Raw genomic sequence first — 22,746 nt, forward strand, 5'->3', positions numbered from 1 at the left:
TATATTTAAAAAATAACTACATTACCTATTAACATGCTTGCTGTGATTTTCTTAATAGATAATTTTTCAAGAATGTAGTTTTTCATAATTGTTTGCTTAAAAAATAAAATCTAATTAAAATTGATCTATTACTACATACATACATATATATACCTCCTTATAATTTTTAAGAAAAGATGTACAGGTATCCAAGTACCATGTTATGCAAATCAATGCTATACAAAACAAAGAACTAATGCAAAACATAGGATGAGATTCCAAAAGTTAGCAAAAGTACACTATTTGTTTTTGTTAGTAAGAGAAATATGTTTATCAAAGCAATCAATAATTAACTAACAATCATGATCAAAAGTACTTTATTACACATTAATATTAATTTCAGTTACACGAGAGAGTTTTCTTTTTACAAAGTATCGTTGTCATTTGAGGTTTTTTGTTGATCTGGATCAGAAATATCAGCAACATTATTATTTTTTTTATTTTTATCATTTTTTTATGCATGACAAAATAAAATTATGTTACTAATCGAAAATTTGATGCTTGAAAAACCATGATTGCTAAAGATGGAATGAATGCTTCCTGAAAATATTTTGAAAGATAGTTTTTAAATTCCTTAAATGAGATTTGGTGTTGTCTTTTAATAATGTAGAGTACATGGGAGTTATTGTTTACTAATTATCATGACTTGTAGATTTTTTTTCAGAAGGTATATAGGGAGTAACACTTCTTGTGGGAGTACCATTGTCAAAACTTCTTGCCTTCATGGATTTTAGCAAATACAAAGTCTTGGAGGGGCCAGAGCTGAAACATTTTTATTGCTCAGGAAGGGTAGTGCTTTTCTAAGAAGTTCCAGCTGGCTTAGAAATAGAAAGTGAACTAAAGAAATTGGATAATGTTTTAGCTGATTGTGACAGTTGAAAAATGTTATTTATTACAACTCTGTTCCACACACTACTTGTGCCTTGTACAAACACCACCACACCAATCAAAAACTGGCTTAAAGACACAAATCTGATATTTGCTAGAGTTGATAAAAGAAAACTCTTTGTCCTGACGAAAAAAATCCACTATCAGGAAAGGTTAAACAGTTAAATCAAGAAACTGGATGAAAGGAAGTAAATGACAACTATTCTTTGACACAAACCATGTTAAAGTGCTAACTAAAACTATATTTAGATTGGGTATAAATGTTCCTAGCTGCAAGTTTCTCTTGGTGAATGACACACTGAATAAAATGTATTTATTATTAGTGTGACAGTGTGCAAGTGCCCCTATGCTTCTTCACCATTTCACTGAAGGGTTGGCACAACTTCATTGGTGCCACATCAAGATTTCTGATACCACTGTCTTATGGATACACACAGAAACCACTATGGTTGCTAATTATTGTTCGTGCACAAGTGGTCACATTTGTAGGCCATCGGATTCAGGATGGAGGAAGTCCAAGAGACATCATACCTGAAAGAAGTCCACTCAACTACAGATCTAATGCAAACAAATACCCATTTTATTTACATAGGATTATACATATTACAGCTATAGGAGGTAAGTTAGGATTTTCAAATATAGAGATATTAGGACTATTGTAGTTTGTCCCTAACCGCGAGAGAGAAAGTTTACAATCAGTCGTGTTCTGATAAATATCTTGAATATTTAAGTAGTCGAGGAGATTGGTTCCTTGCTTGTTGGAGAGTGGTTGAAGTCATAGATACCCAGTGAATAGGCAGTTCAGAGGATGTCTGGTTCGTAGAATGTCAGGTATCTTGGACGTCGGTTAGATCATTGTGGATCACTGGATGATGGGTTGGTTGGATGAAAGTTCAGATAGTCTGACAACTGGTCCAAGGTGGTCAATCTAGGTGGTGATCAGCAGGATAGGTGGTATATTCGATCAAATGGAGGGGGGGAAGATGAGTGAAGAGCTCTGGAAGACTGCAAACTGCTTTTATGTCACTGATTTTCTTTCTTTATTTGGGATTCCACCCCTTTTTCTCATGTCTTTCTTTGGAAATGTTAAGTTCTACAATAGCGATTTATTTTGTTAGGTTCCTGATACAGTCAAAAGTGACACATTCAGAAAATGTGTCATCTTTAGACTAGAGAACAAGTTTGAGGGAAAAGATATAATCCTATCCTTTTTGGTTTTTTTTCTCTTTCGAAAAATTTTTCATGAAGTCCGGTCTCTCAAATTAGTAGATTTAATTCTGGCTACAAATCTGGTATTCTTTTTCATCATAATTTCAATAAGTTATTTACATCAATGCAGTTATTCCATTCTAGATCTTCTTTCTTATAAAGTTTATTTTATCATTTACTTTCTGAAAAGATATATAATGATTGACAGAATAGTAAGTCTTCATGTACAGTACATTGTTTCCATTGCCATATCTACCAAATGTTAATGGTCAGACTGAGCCTCAAATATTCATTAAGTTAATGCATATTTGAGGCTCAGTTCAGCTTAACAGTAAATTGGAACTTTCTTTACTTCCTACAACAAATTGCTGGAACTAGTTGTTACAAATTTCTGAAATTCTTTTACTGACCTTGTCATTTTACAAAAGAATTTTTATACAATTAATTTGCATAGGTTCAAATATTCAAATAAAACAATTCCTTTCCAGGAATTGTTTTATTTGAAGTGAAACAAGCAAAATAAGGTTTCTCGTAAATTAGTATATGGCTTTCTAAATTGAAGAAAAAAACTGAGATTGGTGTTATACTTAGTATGTCCATTTACTGCAAGCACTTTCAACGCACTTATGGACGTCGCCGTCAGGCGAAAACGAAACTTATTGAAAAAATTGAATGGAAAATAATCTGACAAAGAACAGAACGCTTAATAATTTGAATTTCAAATTATTAAGCATTCCAGTTCTTTCCAAACCATTAGGAACACGCATCAAACCTTCAAAAGTGTTTGAACTTGAATGAACTGCAAACTCCGTGATAGGCGAAGCAGTGCATGCATGGATCCAGGCTCACACTACATGTTTGCTGTAAGATGTTTATTATTGTTTAATCGCTTGTACAGCGTGACCCATACACTGGGTAGGTCGAGTGTGGGAGAGTTGCATGCCTCCAAGGTGGTAGTTAGTAGAGACTCCCATATGAAAACACCGGTCTCAGTGTTTTTTTCAATCTAGAATACAATATTTGGCATGGGAAACACCCTATTAGTATATAGCTTTTTAGCTTTTATGGTTAACTATGAGACTTCATGAATAAGGTCTAGATTTTTATGTAGTTAAAACTGCCATTTTATGCACACATATACGACACAAAAATAATCAAATTATGCACTTAAATAGTCTCTAAAAGCTAGTTACATAACATTTATGTAATATGTATGTTATTTGCATTATTTATTGTAGGAAAATCTAAACATTACAATATATTTGAAGGACAGTTGGTTCAGTCTATGTCATGTCTTTCTTTACATCTTGTGAAGTAATTGGAATATACACAAGAAATGCTATTTCCTTTAGACTTAATTAAAAGTTTCACTGGATATTGCTTCACCAAAATCATATCATTTATGCTACAAATAGCTTTCCATCTTGAATTCCTGTCTAACACATTTTAATTCCTCCATTAAAATGGCTCATACATGTCCATGTAGACTTGATTTTATTGATTGCCAAATTGACTACATTGATTGATTCATTGAGATAAAACTTGATAATCATGTCTTTAATGAAACAAATTGGTTTTAATACAGGCATCAAATTATTGCTTAATGCTGTTACTCTCAGGCACTCCAGAGCTTTAGAATAAAAAGTTTTGACAACTTGATGTGCATTATGAATATTTTCAACATAGATACAGAAGATAACCATGTATCCCAGATTGTATTGGTACTGTACATGCTCTGGTGGAATAGGAACATTTGGAAGCACCCTTAAAAATTCCTGTGGTCTTTTGGAGTATTAAGAAGACTTTTGCAATTGCTAATCATTTTATTGGCACCAAGAAATGTCATGCAAACAATATCACAAATTCTGCTAAGTTAAAGGTATGTTCTAAGCAAGTTAAATGGATCATTTTGGTTTAAAACACTTTCAGCACATTGACTGCTTTGAGCATTTACCCAGCAACATTGGACACGAAAAGAAGCTTTCTATTGTAATGTATTCCATTTGACCCCAAAATCTGTAGTGCATAATTTATGCATTTCACAATGGTTGAATGAATGATTGATTGCTTCTAGGAACATATTTATTGTATTGGAGGAAATAAGTATTTTTAGTTGCTGCTTCTGCACTTTTAAGGGAACTGTCAAACTGGCCAACTGTTATATTAACAACAATCTTACCAAGTGTCATCTCTGGTTTTGTCAATGGATAACCATAAATTTTTTCCTTCTGAGCTAGTTCTGATTGTATTGATGGTTTTATTGTACAATTTACTGGTGTAGTTCTTTTGAAGAGTCAATTCATCTGGGGCCATATTCTGGTCATTGTCTCTGGTCTCTCGTCTCTCACAAGCCAGTCACTGATTGGCTAATCCAAATGATTAGCCAATCAGTGACCAGCTTGTGAGAGACGAGAGACCAGAGATGGTGACCAGAATACGGTCCCAGGTGTTTCATTTGGTATTCGTCAAGGAAATTCTTAAATTCATCATGGTGCATGTGTAAAGTGGAATGTTGGCAGCAATCGATACTTTGTGTGAAAAAAACTGCAACTGCAAAAAAACTGCAACTTAACCTGACAATTTATAATGCACTGAAGGTCATTGAACAATGTTCTGTTACAGTTCAACAGTTTACAGTGTATTTAACAGTTAAGAATCTGTTGTAGTCTGATTCAATACTTGATTACACTGATATAAATATATATTTTTTTTAAATTAAGAACAATATCTGTAATATCTATCATAAATAAATTTGATATAATGAAAGTATTTGTTGGAATTATGTTATATACTTAATTCTTACTTATTACTCCAGGAAATTACATCAATTGCAATTTTTCTTCATATGAAACCTTGTAATTTTTTTATACCTTTTAATTCAAATTCATATAAAATCAGATGATTTTTTTACAGCATTTATTGTACAGTTTATCATCTGTGACTTGAATATTCTCCATTTACATTTGTATAAGAAGGGACAATCAAGCACTTACATCAATTACAAAACCATTTTACAATTATATTGTCCTTGACTAACAAAAGAATGTCAAGAAGTTGAATCATGAATGGAACTTTCCATTAGATTGTGAGGTTCGGTGCAAGTTAGTATTTCTTAGTGGAAGGTGACTTGCACTATGAACACTAACAGAATGGAGTGTTGTCAACAGAACATTGAGGTCTCTCGATCTCATTTGATCCCATTGGCCTTTAGATCACCATTAAGCTAATAAACTCTGTTATTCAGCTATCCCCTCTCACACTACAAAAAGGGTTAAATGGTACTGGCTCAAAAGTGCTCACTAATTAAAGTTCAAACTCTTAGAATCAAAGCTTAAACTTATTCATGAAGGATGTCGATTATAATTTCAAATACCAAATCTGATATCATTTTATGTATAAACATCTAGTATAAAATTGTGATTACTGAATATAACAGTATCACTGGATATACAATTAAAAGACAATTTAAAAAATGTATATTTAAATTTTAAAAAAAATTTTACAACTAAATACACACAAAAACACTTTTCTTGCAGTGTTGTACAAATAGTTCTTTTCATATAAGACTTGTCAACAAAATTTTGCTTTTTTGTGAATTGCTGTGTTCTTCCTATCGTATTTTTGGTGCTGCTTTTAAGTATAAGTTTAAATTTATAAATCCAAATATCTTACTAACTTCACCTTTGATCATCATTTCAGTCTTATTAGATTTACCTGAAAATCTGTTAACATCACTGGCATCACTGGATATGTCACATACTCTTTATATACTGTTGCCTATCAGAAATTCATTACATTGGCAACTCTAAGATTGTATGTGGGAAAAGTGGATCATTACAAATAACATTTCTCTGGATGTAAATACTATAAAGCTTCATATAGTGGTTATCTTGTGTTTACTACCTAGATTGTTTATTGTATCATAATTTATACAGTATTATGTATCTATTTTAATCATGTAAACAAGCATTAAGCATCTGGATATTTAATCAGATATTATGTGAACAAGAATTGTTGGTGGGATACAGGTTGGCCAAGCCTGTTTTGAGTATATTATGTGTAAATTTCATATTTCATAAATATTTGTTTTTTGTTTATATAAAATAATTATAGTATCTTATTATAAACTTGAATCTATAATAATCTTGATTACTATTAATTTTTTTTCAGTCCACTCTTATTGCATAACAATAAATGCCAACAAATAGCTGTAAATAAGGGATTGAAACGGACTTGTCTAGAAAAAGCGTTTTCAACAATGACTACATCATCCAATCATTGTATTAGTGAAGAGTGCCATTCTGATATTCAGAATCGGGAAAATGTTTGTCCAGAATATAATAGTATTAAGTCGAATTTTATATCTTGTCCTATAACAGAAATAATTATGAATGATCTCAAGCAAGAACAAATAAATGGAAAGATTTTAATCCCGCCTAATGAAAATCATTCAATTGATTCCTCATCAAAGCAGTTTAACAATAAAATCACAAGAGACCTTGACTCTTATGACATTCCTTCACACAAAACTGTTTATCCTCAAAAAAGAAATACATTAGATGTGTATGGTGATAGTGATCTTAGTACTGAAGATGATTTATATGAAGCTGAAAAAAGAGAGAAACATCTGAGTAGAGCTAAATTGAATCTAAAATTGAAAGATAAAAAAGGAAGGAGAAAATGTAAAAGTGCTAATGAGAAGAAAAGATATTTAAGTTATTTTGACTCTGATTCTAGCCCAAATAGACTAAATGATAAACCTGTGAAAGAAAGAAATTCCAACCATCTTTCTCATAATAATTTTGATTTGATTGAATTGCCTTCTCATTCAAAACAAATCCAAGACATTTCAGAACCATCAACTAGTAGCAGAACTTTAAAAAATAAATTAAAATCTTCAAAATTTAATAAATGTAAAAGCACTCATGGCATTTCTAAAACATGTAATAAACAATTAAAAGATAGTGATAGTGATGCGATAGCATCTTCATGTAAAAGTAATAAATATGAACGTAAACATAACTCATCCAAAAATAAAAGTATTAATGATAATTATAAAAATTTATTAATATCTACCTCAAATAGAAAATTCCGAAGAATTCAGCCACGAAGAGGAAACATTGTGAAATATCCAGTTGAGGATAGTGATAGTGAGATTGAATTTGTTGATGCAAAATGTGATGTATCTGATGTTTCAGATGCTAAAAGAATATCTAAAGTAAATTCAAGGAAGAAAACACAGAATGAATGGAGTTCTGTATCAGAATGTTATTTAGATGATAGCTGTAGTGATATGAGTATCATAAGTGAAATGCATTATTCTCCATCTAATCAGAATTGGAGAAATAGTGGTGAGTAATTTAAAAAATATCTTTCAATTTTATCTGAATATTAGTACAGTGGTACTTTGATTTACGAGTTTTTTTGAGATACAAGCAGTCTCTCAGCTGATTTTTTTTTTTTTTTTTTTTGTTTTGTTTTGAATTCAGAGCTAAAATTAAGGTTACAAGCCAGCTTCAGATATCTACTGCTAGTTAGTTCAGAGAATCATAGATTAAGAAAGAGAAGATGGAAAACTGCTGTAATTTCATCAATTTTGTTACTCTTCCAATGTCTGACAGACTAGCTTATAGAAAATCACATGATTGAGTGGAGTAAGGATTAGTTCACTTCTATGTTATGTGCCATCTCCCTTTTATTGAATTTTCTTTATTTATCTATGCAGCAAATGCTGCAACATCTACAAAACCAGTTTATTGCAGTTCATTCTATTGTATTTTTATACACTGTTTGGGATTTATAAGTACATTTTTCTTATTTAAAAACATGTAACAAAAAAATTGCAGTGTTTTGGGGTCTGGAACAGATTAATGGCATTTCAATTCTTCTCGATGGGGAAAATTTGACACACAAGTAATTTGAGTTATGAGTTCCGTCACAAAATGAATTAAACTCGTAAGTCAAGGTACCACTGTAATTTAATTGTTGCTATACTATTTCTGTAAATATCATAAATAATAAAATTTATGAAAAGAATTTGGATATCAAAAAATTCTCTATCTAACTAATTGATAATGGTAGACACCACTTTTATAATGAAACACTGATTTAAAAAAATTTTATATATATTTCTATATTATAATGTTATCAATAAATTCCTATCCATCAGTATCAAAATTATGACTGTTTTCTTTAAGAACACTTCTTAGAGAGAAAAAAAATCAAATTTTATCAATAAGAGGCAGTTATTTATTTTATTTGCATAAAACCAGTTGTATTGTATGTAATAAAAATTGCTCATAGTATATTTGCACATTATGTATACAGTTTACAGGGGTCACTCAGAAAAATTTTAAAAAATTGTCAACTACTTACCAGTTTTAAATTATATATCACTATCAGTTTTACTTACTTATTAATGCAAATGCAGGTAGGCTTATCAGTTTGGAGTTTGGAAAGCAAAAGTAACATGTTAAGCTGTCACTAAGAAATAGGAATCATTTTTTAATGAATAATTCCAAATAATGCATTTAATCACAGTGCTTAAACAATATTTTACAGGATCTGTCATAGCAAAATGTTTTTCTTTAACTGAAGTGTTCTTTAAGGTTCAATTTCACTTTGAATGTTGAAATAAGCAGACTAAGGTTTTTATTGTCAGTATTATATTTTCATCACCACTTTAATAAAAATATTGCCACAATATTGATTTTAACACTATGCAGTGCAACCCGAGTATATAATAAATGGTATATCAAAGTTTTATACTATGCTAACATTCTGTTAGTTATTAAGTTAAGTTTAATAATTATAGATTCTCCTGATCCTGTGGAACAAGTAAGGCAAATGGAAGAAGATGAAAAGTTGGCTTTCAGATTGCAGGTAATTAATATACAGAGTTTTGTTTATATATTAAAAATTACATATAAATGATTTTCACTTAACCAAGATTCAAAAATAACACTTTTTAATAAACTGATTTGTAATTGAGAATGTTTGGTAACATTTAATAGATGAGATTGAAGACCTTGGATAATTGAAAATTTTCAACATTTACTATCAGGTCAGTCCATAAGTCCATGCGCATTTTTATGACCTTGAGAAAAATCTTGTTTTGCTGTTAAAAATGTCAGTCTAATGTGATAATTTTTACACTGAAGTGTTAAATTGGATCTCATTCATATAATACTGTTCAGAATTGTGAACATTTCAGTTGTTTATTTTCGTTAAAATGGAAGTAACGGAAGAATACAAAAGACATGTTTTATACTTTTTATTTTTAAGTGGTGAGAATGCTACAAATGCAGCCAAAGAAAAGAAATACTGTACATAATCAAATTGTAATTAGTGCAAGAACTGTGCAGAAGTGGTTTGAAAGATTTAGAAACAATGATTTTAGTGTGGAGGATAAGGCTTGTACTGGAAGACCCGTTGACTTTGATGACGATGCTCTCTCTGCACTAGTTGAAGCAGAACCATCTTTAACAGTTGATGAAATTGTGGAACGTTTAAATTCATCCCATGGGACTGTTCATAGACACCTACAACAAATTGGAAAAGTTTCAAAGCTAGGAAAATGGATACCACACGAACTGTCAATAGCTAACCGACAACAACGTGTAAACATTTGCACGTCTCTTTTATCCCGTATTGCTTTAGAACCTTTTCTTGGTAGGCTGGTTACTGGAGACAAAAAATGGATCCTCTATAATAATGTGACTATAAATGGATTGCGACAAGCAGCCAAAACCGACTGCAAAAGGTGGGTTGCATCCAAAAAAAAATTCTTTTGTCTGTTTGGTGGGATATGTCAGGTGTAATTCATTTTGAGCTGTTAGAATCTAATCAAACAATTACAGCTCAAATGTATTGTGAGCAATTAGAGCGTTTAAATGAAAAATTGAAAAAAAAAATCAACCGTCGTTAGTGAACAGAAAGCAGGTTCTCTTGCAGCATAACAATGCCAGACCACACGCTGCAAAAATAACTGTACAGAAACTTGAAAGCTACAACTCAGAAATTTTACCTCATCCACCATATTTGCCAGATATTGCTCCCAGTGATTATCATCTTTTTCGCAGTTTGCAGAATTTTTTAAAAGGGAAAACTTTTGAAGATGAGAACAATGTAAAAAAGGCTATTTCTGAATATTTTGATTCAAAACCGAAATCATTTTATGAAGACGGGATTAAAAAGCTACCATCAAGATGGCAAGAAATTGTACAAAATAATGGTGAATACATTATAGATTGAAATAAAATTTAATTAAAATTTTTTGCTGCTTTTTTTGTAGATAAAAATACGCATGAACTTATGGACTGACCTGATATTTTAAATTATAAGAGTGAATGTTAAAATAAGAACAGAGTAGTCAGCAAAATCTCTCATAAGATTTTTGATGCATATAAATAACAGTATAGTACTCATGATACTGATATTGATGGTAGATTTATCAAATAAAATGGCAACATGCCAGTTTTGAAATACTTGCCTAATTTGAACTAATATGAACTTTTTAGGATTTGCATTGTTTCAAATTTTACATATAATGGATATAACTAGTTCAAATGTGATTACACTGTATTTAAAATTTTTATTCTTTGGTTGTTTTTCCCCTTCTGATTTTTGATGCCAAGAACTTGTGATTATGATACTTATAATTATTGTATTCATATATAGTCAGTTTTTAATAACCACATTTGTTCCAAACAGTCAAGGAAATGCTAGATGTAACTTTTTTTAAAGAGAGGAAAAAGAACCTTTTTCTATGATTCAGCATTAAGATGTTTTACAGATCTAATATTTCCAAGTTACTTTATAACTTTGTGTATTTTTGTGTTTAATGCTTGTCATGATATTTAAATGCACTTGGAACACCTGCATGCAGTGAAAAAAGTGCCCAAAGCCTAAAAGCAATCTGTTGTGTATATAGTCATCTCTTGCTCTCCCTCTTGTATTACTGTTGTATGTTTCAGTGTTTTGATATATTTGGTTATTAGTATATTTTTAACAATTTCTTCCTGCAATTTTTCTTGGTTGACAGCTTTTGGGCATCCTGTACATTTTGCATCCTTCAGTTAAAATTTTCTGGCTGAAACTTTTGAAATTATATTTGATGTGATTAGACATTTGAAGTTCAGGAGCATCTTCCCCATATACATCAGGAATTTTTTTTTACTGTTTGTATGGTTATATTCTTTCTGAAACTCATAATGTATTTTATTCTTGATATGCTTTTTATCTAAAGACATTTCAACTTGATTTTATTCAAACAAAATGTGAAATAAAAAGTTTCAATCTTACATTACATTATATCAATTCATTCAATATCATTCAATCTTACATTATAATGTAAGATTGTATTCTGTTATAATTAAATCACACATTTATGTTATGTAAAGACAGCTGTTAAAAATATGCAAGAACTTCCTGTTTAACCCAATCACGTAAGGAAGTATAAGAGGAAAATTGTAATATGAATGAATGAAATGAAAAATGAAGATTATAATAACATGCTTTTTATGTTGCCGAGATAATTTTGGCAACATAAAAGGTGTTATAATGATCTAATTATTTGCTGAGCATGTTCTGTTAAATGAAAAATGAAGTTAGTGCAAAGCATGAAAGAAGTATGCATGTGGCAGATTGGTGGCTATGTTTAATATGCTTTCTCTTTTAGTTTGTTGCATTAGTTTCTGATTTTGATTCATTTTCTCACCACACCAGGCTGTATAAATTCAACAGACACAATGCACAACCAATAACCAGCGTGAAAATTTCAAAATGGCAAACGTTTTCTTTGCCCCTCCTGGGCTCTTCTTCAGGCTTAATTTGTTTCTTCTGTTGAAACTAGATTCTTTAATTTAAAGGATTTTTAAATTTGGAATGTGCCCTGTTTCCGAAATTCTGAACATGGAAGGAATCCACGAGCTATTTCAAATATCTTTTCTACCAATGGGGATTCGATATGTGCATGTTATAATATTTAAAATTATTTTTTAAATATAAATATAATATTAATTAAATTAAGATTTATTGTCCAGTAAGAATTGCTATGCTGTAAAGAGATTCATTTCTTCCTTAAAATTAATGAATGAAATTTATTTGGATTAAATATGATTTCTCTATTTTATAAAATTAGTTTACACAGATTAGAATAATACAACCACTTTTCTAAATTTTCTATTTATTTAGATATGTTTAAGATGTTTCTATATTTTCTAGGCTCAATATGATGCAGAAGCAAACCTTAATAGTATGACTGAAAGTGAAGACTTTGATTTTGAATCATCATTTTTTTCTGGTCTTCACATGGATAATTTTTCAAATTCTAGTGACACATCATCATCATCTACAACAGAAAGTGGTTTTCCTTTTCTTTTGCCCTTTTCTCCAAATTTGCATAGAGTTTCAAATAATTCATTTGTTTATGGTGTAGAGAGACCAAATGATAGAAGAAGAGTAAGTGAAAAATAAATTATATATAAATTTAAATATGAAGTACTTTACTAAATTTTAATTTATTAATAGTCTCCTCGATTACAACAGTCATTCATAGAATGGATACCAGGTCGCATTCGCAATGTTTTATCATCTTTAATGCCAAATTTTGCAGAAGATGACTATGAGGTAATTATTTGATATTGTAAAATCTTTGTAAAAAATTAATATTGGATTATAAATTATTAGTTTCAATTCAAGTTCTTTGTTGAAATTAAATTAAAATGCACAATCAATATTTACAATAAATCAAACTATAAAATAATGACTATACATACAGTAAAGTCCCACTAATCCGAACATGTTTCGGTCGGCAGAGAAAATTTTCTCTAACAAGAGGTCCACTTAGGGATCCCTTTCTCTTTTCTGATTGAACCACATGAATAAGGCTTCATCAAACTTGTCAAACATTGAAGGTCTTGCTGTTTGTTAATTTTCAACTGATTTTTCTGAAGTAGAGGCACAAGTTTTCCAGTCAGTTATTGTGACCTTGCCCACTCCAAACTCTAATGCCAATATTGTTGCATTTTCATTAAGACATTGTCCAGCCTTTCAAAATTTCCTGGCCATTATAGCAGTAGACTAAACTGAACTAAAATAACAAAGATCAAAGAGTACATTCAACATTCACAATTAAGTGTGCTAACTCATGGTGTTAGATCTATATAAATCAGACTGGTTTTACTGCTTGCTTCTGCATTATTTCAATTATTCGGCTAATCCAAACAGGGCTTGGTCCCAATTAGTTTGGACTGGTGAGACTCTACTGTATATGGATTTTAACATTTCAATCAATTCTCTCAATTTTACATGTTTAAAAATATAATTTATTATTTCAATAATGATTTTGTTAAGTAGACAATATTTTTATTACTTTATTTAATAATAGATAAATCATGTAATAAATTAGTTTTTGATAGCTTTACTATGGAGAATTTTTTTTAATTACAGACTTAGATGATAATATTAATTATTATTAGTTTTAAGCAAATTTAAAATAAATGCTAAAGCAAATCTGAAACTGTAGAATATTTTCAGTCTTGAACATTCTCCTTTTTAAGAATAAATTTTCACTTTATCGTCATATTTTTTTTCTAATACGTTTTTCACATCCACAAACAGTACTTTTATCTTGATATTTGGTGTCTGGATAGAGAACTATTGTGGAGAACAGTACATTAAACTTCCCATATTAAAATAATTATTACAATGAAGTTTCGAAAATCCGGATGTCAAAAAATTCAGATTTGGCTATTGAAAATGTATATTAATTCCTTTCAATGACAATTTCATTGTTGATGTTCTAACATTCATTTATAATTTGTAATTTTTTAATTTTGAAATTATAATTAAAGTATATTTTGTTTAAATATAGTAATTCTGTAAATTACATTTCGAATCTTTGTAAGTATTCCTACATCCCTTGTGAAATATTGACCTAAACTTAGAGCATCTAAATTTAATTTATATTACTTAAAATGCTACTTTATACATAGTTAAAAATCTGGAGGGTCTTGTTGCAATTAGTGTAGATTTTCAATAACTCTGCTGTATTTGTTCATATTTGAATAGAAGTAAAAATTGTATCTGACAAGATTATACTTTAATTATATTAGAATTTTGATAGTGTTATTTTTTAAATGAAATAATTAAATAACTTACGTATTTTAAAATAAAAGTTATAATATCAAAAGTCCAAAACCATTCTTTATGGAGAATAAATGGTAAAACATTTTTCAATGGATGTGTATCAAAATGTATTTTTATTTATTTAACAAAGCGATGATGGCTTTAAAAAAACACTTTATGTATCTTATTAATATTAATCACAGCAATATAAAAATTATGACCTGTTTAGATGGGAATTTTAAAATGTAACTTGATTTTTTATTGAAGGAACTTTCTCAAAAGTAAATACAGTAGAACCCTGATTATCTGAGATAATTGGATTGTGATCCTACCTCAGATAACTGAAAAAACAGGTGGCCATGATCTTTTTGGAAGTTTATCTTGGTAACCCCAATGGCAGCACATTCGTAATCTCAACAACAGGTGCGAGTTGGAATGTGATTTAGGTGGCATTGATCATAATAATTTATTAAATTTTCAGTAGTGGGATAGTCAGGTATGGTGCTATCCCAAAATAGTGGAGAATATACCTGGGAAATTTTTAAAGTATTTTTTCACGCGTTTTTTCTCATTACTGTTTCGGAAACAGATTTTGTAAACAGTTATGTCTAGTAAAGAAAAGTCTTTTTTTATTGTTACATAATTCAATTTTTATGTGAATTTTTTTCGTGGTAGTTTATGGCTAGTTTTTGGCAATACCCCCAAAAGAATTTAGTGGATGTATACGTCCCTCACCACTGCCATACAATTGCTCTCAACGTATATATACATCTCTCACTGCTGAGTGGTTAATATGCAAAATTTTGAGTATGATATTAAATGCTACAAAAGTAAATTGGTCAGGTATTATAATATTGCTAATTAAATTCAAAAGAAGTTTTTTTTTTTAGAATTTAAAATTTTAATAAATAGAAGTTGTGTTAATTTTCCTATAACAAAATAATGTCATAGATTGTAAAAGTTTTACAAGAATTTTGGAAAAAGTGCACTTTAAGAGATTTTTTCATATGTTGGAATCAGAGTCTCCAGAAATAGATGTCAATGAGAGAATATCGTCAGATGTTAAGTTTGCTATTTACCTTGGTTTGCAACCTGTAGTCTATGGGTAAGTGATTAGTGGGTTACTGACCAGAGACAACTGTTCAAGCGTGACCTGATGCTATATAATTTTCCCTTGGGGTTTGGGGGCGGTTGTGGATGCCTGCCCAATGCCACAAGCGGCCGAGTGATGCCTCTGGCAGAACTGTAATCTTGCAGAGCAACACCCTTTAGTAACTTGCGCGACCTGATTTTGGGGAAGCTATATCTCAGCGTTCCCTAGATCATATTTCAACTTGCACCTGTTGTCAAGATTCTGAATGTGCCACCATTGGGGCTACCAAGGTAAACTACTACCTAATTAAGTTAATAAGATTTATTTGTATCATTTGTAAGCCTTTATTTGTTCATTATATCTTGATGACTGATCATAAAACAATATTTTTCACATTTATTATATAGCTAAAACATACAATAGTTTTAAGAATGAAAATGTTTATTATTGTAGTTACATTTTAATGTGAATGGTTCATCTCATATTGAAGTTAAAATGATAAAAGGTAACAGAAACAATATTGTAATACATATTATCATTTTTAAACTTCCTTTAAAAACTCTCTTAGAGTTTAGAAAAGTAGTTTATTCACTTAAAAGTTTACCTTGATTGATTAGAATTCTGGTAATTGGGGTTATACTATATTTTTTATTTTATTTATTAAGTAGATTAATTATCATAACTTAATAATACTATATGTTACATTAATACTACAGTAGAGAACTGAAAATCGGAATCAATTGGGGACTGGAGTTGTTCAGATTAGTGATTTGTTCCGATTACCCATTATGTACGAAAAAATACATTAACCTGTCCGATGTTCAAATTTTTCTCCATTGCGTGTCGCTTCGTGTTGAATTTTTCTCCGTTGTGTGTCGCTTCGTGTTGAATTTTCGTCGATTTTAAGCCTAACGAAAATTTTTATAATAATAATCGAGGCTATCGTATCGTTAAAAATTATTTCTGCATTTTGTACAAACAAAATAAATATATTGAAGAATATGAAAATTATACTTTAGTAGTAAATTTAGTATCAAAAACGTTCGATTCAGCATGACACAGTCCGACTGAAAATCGTTCCGATTAACAAGTCTCTTCTGTACTTATAAGAGTAGAAATTTACCTATAGAAGAATCTTTGCTTTAATTTTTTTAAACATTTTCTAAACTTATTTCTATTGCTTCCATTGTATATTAAATATTGTAATTATACAAAACATTTTTTTTTTTATTTTGATAAATTTACATAACTTTACTAAAAAATTAAAGAAATATTGTGTTTTTCTTACTTTGAAAAATTTTTGTTGTCAGACTCTGTTACAGTTGACAGAAAATATTGGTGATGAATGCCAAGGATTAAAAAAACAACAAGTTAGCAGTCTTCCTACTAGAAAATATTTTTCAGCACAATCTTCTAAATCTACAGCATCTACTAGTGAAACATCTCAGGAATGTAGGGACTGTACTATTTGTCTATGTGAATATCAAAATAATGATCTTTTGCGTTTATTACCATGTTCTCATGAATTTCATGCCAATTGTATCGATAGGTGGTTAAAAGTAAGTGAAATTAATCAGTTTTATGTTACTGTATAATGTTTTGTTGTATGATTAATTAATAAATGTTATTTATTTTAGTCTCATCGAACATGTCCAATATGTCGAGTTGAAGTTACAGTAAAAAGACAATATGGAAAGAAAAGAAAAACTTAATTTAAAGAATTAAACTAATCAAAATTATAAATTTTTATAATTGGAATTTTCAATGGTAGCATTTTTTTTTTCTTGGATTTTTTTGTTTTTAAAAATTAAGATTTATATGCAAGAAATGACTCAGATTTAAAAGTGAAGATATAGGAAATACAGAGTGCATTTCGTGAAATTTGTAAAAGAAATTGATAAGTGAAGAGGAAAATATAAAGTTTTGTTTTTCTCTGAAAAAATGGATATATTGAGTGGTTTTTCTTTACATGGTAATAGATTTTAATTACTTAATTTAATTTTATTGCAAAAATATTAACACTAGTAAATTTGCTTATCAAGAATGACAGATTGTGTTTAGTAAAATGAAAGTACAATAAATGAAAGAGATGAGTACAGTATTTTATTAAAGAAAAATTTAATGCATATTACAATACTTTAAAAGCAATATTTTTAGTGAATATATAATTTTTATTATTACAATTACTATTCTGAAATTATGAAAAGAAGTAACCTATGGTATTGATACATTAAGTTCCTTGTAAACACAGATGTTTTGCCATTTTTGCATACAAAGAAGTATTCTGATATTTTTTCACAATTAAAATCAAATTACATTACCATGAAAAATTGTTAGCTGAACTCACTGCAGTTTTAAAGAAGTTACCCTTATTAATTCTATTAATGTCTTGTCTAAAACTATTAAGTTGCCAGACTGAAAGAAATATATAGAAGAAAGATACTAATCTTTTGGATGTCCACTGCACATTATAATCATTTGTTAAAAGCAATGAACTTACTGTAATAACCTATTAACCTTGTATTTAAAATAGATATTTAACAAAGCACCAAATTATGCATATCACCATGTAGCTGCAACAATGTGTACTACAAGTGCTGGTACAGTTGTGACCCTCCAATTTTTTATTCAATAGTTACTCAAACTTTAATAAGCATAAAGTAATTTTAATGTATAAAGTAAAATGTAATAAATTCAACATTTTTAACCTCTTGCTTATTAATAATGTCATCAATGTGAAGCATACAACAGTCATATGATGGTGAAAAGACTTTATAAATACAGTATAAACATTACCAATATATTTGAAGCTTTACATTTTTTGGTTAATGTTATCTTAGGTGCCAAGGTGGCGGCTCGTCTCTGATTCCAGCAAGGAAATAGTGGAACGAATGTTCTAACCTAACCTAATAATTTGGTTGCTAATAATTATGGTAATTTATTAGAATAGGTTAGGTTAGAATGTGCGTCCCACTGTTTCCTTGCTGGAATCAGACGAGCCACCACCTTGGCACCTAAGGTAACATTAACCCATTTTTTTTTTATAGAAAATACAAATTAATACAAATAGAAAATACAAATAAGATAAAAATTATTATACAGTACAAAAGTTTCTAATAATAGAACACATGACAGTACTACTAGTTATGTGATTGATCAAAAATTACTAAAATCATTAATAATTTTGTTGAAATTGAAATATATTCAAATTTTTATACAGGGTGTGGGCTTCCAGTGGTGATATTCGAAATAGTTAACAAAGGGTTCGTTAGCAGAAAATTTTTCCTTGACAATCACTGACAAACGAAATGGAAGTTTTGGCTAGAAATAAATATAATACCTATTCTTGCGATATATCTAATAATCAGTGGCGTATTTGGAACGTAACGAGCCCTGGGCGAAGACCAGGTAACAATAGTATATTAGTGCTGTCGACCTTTTTTTTTTTTTTTAGGCAGAGAAATTTTTCACCCCGAATGGCACTGCTGACAATAGACAGATGTCATCATCTCTCGAAATACAATATCCTTTTTATTTCGCTGTCCATAGCCCGACACGTCTTCCACAGCCATCTTGTATTATCTCGCGCGCGTGAGATTGTGGGATCTCTCTTATGACTGGATCTAGTTTCAAGAATTCTCTTGAATCGATCGCGATTAAACTTCGTTTCGTTTCAGTCGAGATTGAAACGGTCGAGAGAGATCGCACCAAGACATAGTCCCCGACCTTGCTTACAATCTAGATTGAAATGCTCAGTGCGAACGGGTTATAAGGCTCTAGTTTAGTAGTATTACAGAGTATAATACGTATATTTTAATATATTTAAAAAAAAACCACTGAGAAATGTTTCGTGTGCTTAACAAGGTTCGGAAAACTGAAAATTTTAATAACTGGTTCGGCCGAACCTGTGCGAACCCGCTGAATATCACCACTGGGTGTTTCACAATGTTTTGACGATTTCAAAGTTGAATAACTCGGCGTTAAAACTGAGATACAGCGACGGTGGCGCCCTCTATAAGTAGTGCGGACTCAACTTTCATATAGGTTACTACGTAGTATCATGGCGTATTGGTCGAAGCAACATCGTGCGTTCGCAATAGAGTGCTATTTTTGCGTCGGCGAATCTGTCGTGCAAGAATCTGCTTACGAAATTCACGTTGCACGCGCAACGTGAATTTCGTAAACATTTAAGATTCAGCTGCGATATCCAATTCCTGCTCGTGGAACAATACTGAATTGGGTAAAAACCTTCTGTGAAACTGCCAGTGCATCAAGTTGAAAGTCAAACGGCCGTAGGAAGACCATACGAACTCCCGAGAACATCGAACGTGTGCGTAGCAGTTTACAGAAAAGCCTCCGTGTTCCTTAAGAAAACGTGCCCAAGCGCTGAAAGTTTTGCCGGCATCCATTCGTCGCATATTACGGTATGATCTGCATTATCATCCTTACAAATCAGCCGTGACAAAAGTTAGACCTTCCATTTAACTGGCGCAGTGAATAAACAAAATTATCGCTACTGGGCTCTTACACGTGATAATCCCAAGGCCATCGAAGAGAAGCCGTTATACGATGGACAAGCGAGTAACCGTATGGGCAAGTGGGGAAACGTCAGCCCGTATTTTTTCGAAGGAACTGTAAACACTGCCCGGTATACAGAGATGTTGAATACGTTCCTAATCCCTACCCTTCGCCATCGTAGACGTCTCCGGTCAACTTGTTTCCAACAAGACGGCGCGACATGCCACACAGCCAACAAGACCTTTGAGGTTCTCTGTGAAGCTTTTGGCAACCGCATAATTTCCAAACGCGCTCGTTTCGAATGGCCACCTCTCTCGCCTGATTTAACCCGGCCAGACTTTAACCTATGGGGTTATTTGAAGGCGAGAGTGTACTCCGACTGGCCAAAAAGCTTGGAGCAATTAAGAGATCGAATTCGAGATGAAATTTCCAGAATTCCTCCAGCAGTTACAAAAAATGTGTTCAAAAGCTGGGTGAAACGCCTCCGTGAATGGTCGTCGTTTGTCCGATATAGTACTTCATAAGTAAAACTGAATAAATTTTGTACCTTGTGTAAACTTTTCAACTGTTTTTAGCGATTAGTTTGTGAGTTATTCAACTTTGAAATCGTCAAAACATTGTGAAACACCCTGTAGTTTTCTGCATATCAAATGAAATTTCATGACTTGATTTGCTTAACTCAATGGAAAGTGTATGAACTAAGTGGCTTTGTTTGCTTTTAAATATTGTATTTGCTGGTGTTTAAGTCAGCCATTTTTAGGAGCATTTTTGGGGAAAATTTTATTGAAAAAATTAAACATGGATCTTTATCCTCATGTTCAGAACTGGACAAATTATCTTCTGAATTCTCTCTTGTATTTGAATCATAGTCATTGTTTTCTTCAAACGATAAATCATAATTAGTGTCATCAAGGGATTACAAATGCCACATAACTTAAATGATACTAAATAATAATTTTTGGTTTTATTGCATTCTGACATTTAACATTTGGTGCATAAGATGCATTCTGGTTTTGAGAGAGATTCTTAGGGGGGAAAAAGTGTCTTGATGTCAGAAGATAGTGTGTCTTAACATATATCTATATACCCTATCATAAATATGAATAATAAATTACAAATATAAAAGTAGTAAAAACATTAAAAGTTTTAAAAGAATTGCAGTAATAATGATAGATAATAAATCATTTGAGTATAATGCTAACGGTAAATACAAGACATTACACAAATACTGTAGAAAACATTAACATAATGTATGATACAATAAACTGATTAATGACACTAATTTAGCAATCAAATATTGTGACAGATCCTAAGTATGAATATTTTGAGTTTTTATTTGTAACAAAACATCCTTAATTTGTTTTAAGAGATGAAATAATCCGAACCAGACTACAAATTTTACGTAGTTATTTCAGCCATTTTAAAAGATCATTGTTGCATTATTTATTTTACGTTGGTCAGTGCCAAAAATAAAATATCAAAAATGAATTATTTTTAAAATGTTTATTTCAATTTAATTCATAGAATTCAATTAAGCAATTAACTATGATATTTATACTAATATCCAGTTTGTAACTTATTTTCATTACTCAAGCAATAAAAATTAAAAATTTTTAATGATGTAATTACTTTTCATTTTAAAAAGTTTATAAAAGTAGTATTATAAATATCTTATTGCAAATTGAGTTTTGAAACGTTTTAATACTGGTCTACAAAATTTTTGGAGTTATGCTTGCTCTTGCAGTTTTACCACAAAATGATATACGGAATAATTTTAAATGTTTCTATTTTTTAGAGGATAATTAGGAAAGAAAATTCTAGAACATTTTATACCTCTATTAGGTTCAAAGATCGAAAACAGTCAGGAGCGGGAGAAAAATCCGAACGCGTTAGGTTTACAGAAACAGCCATAACACGAAATTTGGTCCCGGTTGCCTATAAAAAGCCATTATGCAATTCTGGCCTGTTAAAAAATGACCAGAGAACGTTGCAGATACAAAGCATTTTTATTACGCATACAATTGTCCACATTATAATCATTTGTTAAAAGCAATGAAAGTACTGTAATAACTTATTAACCTTGTATTTAAAATAGATATTTAACAAAGCAACAAATTACGCATATCACCATGTAGCTGCAACAATGTGTACAAGTGCTGGTATAGTTGTGACCAACGTTCCCTCTATTTTTTTTTTTTTTTTTTTTTTTTTTGTAGCTGAGTAGAACATGTACAGTACTTCTCTGAGCAAAAAAAATTTTCAGAGCAGATACGTAGACAATCTTATTTTAAAATTAAAATAATTAATTATAAAGTAAAGATTAAAATTCATTTTAAAACACTTCCATACAAAATAGCTTTTGATTTAATGTATTTAATCGAAATATACGTAGCAATAATCATGTCGCAGACAGAGTGAGAAATCAGTATGCTTGCTCTCATAAATTCTCGGCAACAATTTGAGCAGTGCACGGCCGCGCTCCGCTCTGCTGAAATTGCTGCAGGATAGAGGAACCTTGGTTGTGACCTCCAATTTTTTATTCAATAGTTACTAAAACTTTAATGGATATCCACCAATATATTTGAAGCTTTACATTTTTTTATTGAAAATTTGTATTTTCAATAAAATTTCAAAAGAGGTACTGATGGATTGTCATTTAAATATAAAAATAACAGCCTCTAAGAAATGCGCCACATATTGTGTATTACTGTATAAGTAACAATTGGAGAACAGTGAATAGTAGAAAGACTTTGATAACATCTTAGACTTCTATCCTGCTAACTTAGAGAATCCGAGTTCATTCCGTGTCGGAAACCGTATTTTTGATGGGTCCCTCATTACCTCGTATGATTTAAAAACCATCTTAGTTG

At 30.6% G+C, this 22,746-nt stretch overlaps 1 protein-coding gene across 3 annotated transcripts in view; it reads left to right on the plus strand.

Annotated features, from left to right (window-relative positions):
• The window catches only part of LOC136982857 (uncharacterized), a 30,683-nt gene extending 13,257 nt beyond the window's left edge, over positions 1-17,426 (plus strand). For 2 of the 3 annotated variants that reach the window (XM_067279399.1, XM_067279398.1), the window contains exons 3-8: positions 6,307-7,487; positions 8,951-9,018; positions 12,361-12,597; positions 12,667-12,765; positions 16,669-16,917; positions 16,996-17,424. In XM_067279399.1, the coding sequence (XP_067135500.1) occupies positions 6,307-7,487; positions 8,951-9,018; positions 12,361-12,597; positions 12,667-12,765; positions 16,669-16,917; positions 16,996-17,070 (1,909 nt within the window). In that variant the 3' untranslated portion in view covers positions 17,071-17,424. Of the gene's footprint in view, positions 1-6,306; positions 7,488-8,950; positions 9,019-12,360; positions 12,598-12,666; positions 12,766-16,668; positions 16,918-16,995 lie in introns of all 3 variants that reach the window. The other variant, XM_067279400.1, reaches the window with a different exon arrangement.
• Positions 17,427-22,746: the final 5,320 nt, after the last annotated feature.

This window comes from Centruroides vittatus, unplaced genomic scaffold, assembly GCF_030686945.1.
Source record: "Centruroides vittatus isolate TY-2023 unplaced genomic scaffold, ASM3068694v2 contig_866, whole genome shotgun sequence".
Classification (NCBI taxonomy): Eukaryota; Metazoa; Arthropoda; class Arachnida; order Scorpiones; family Buthidae; genus Centruroides; species Centruroides vittatus.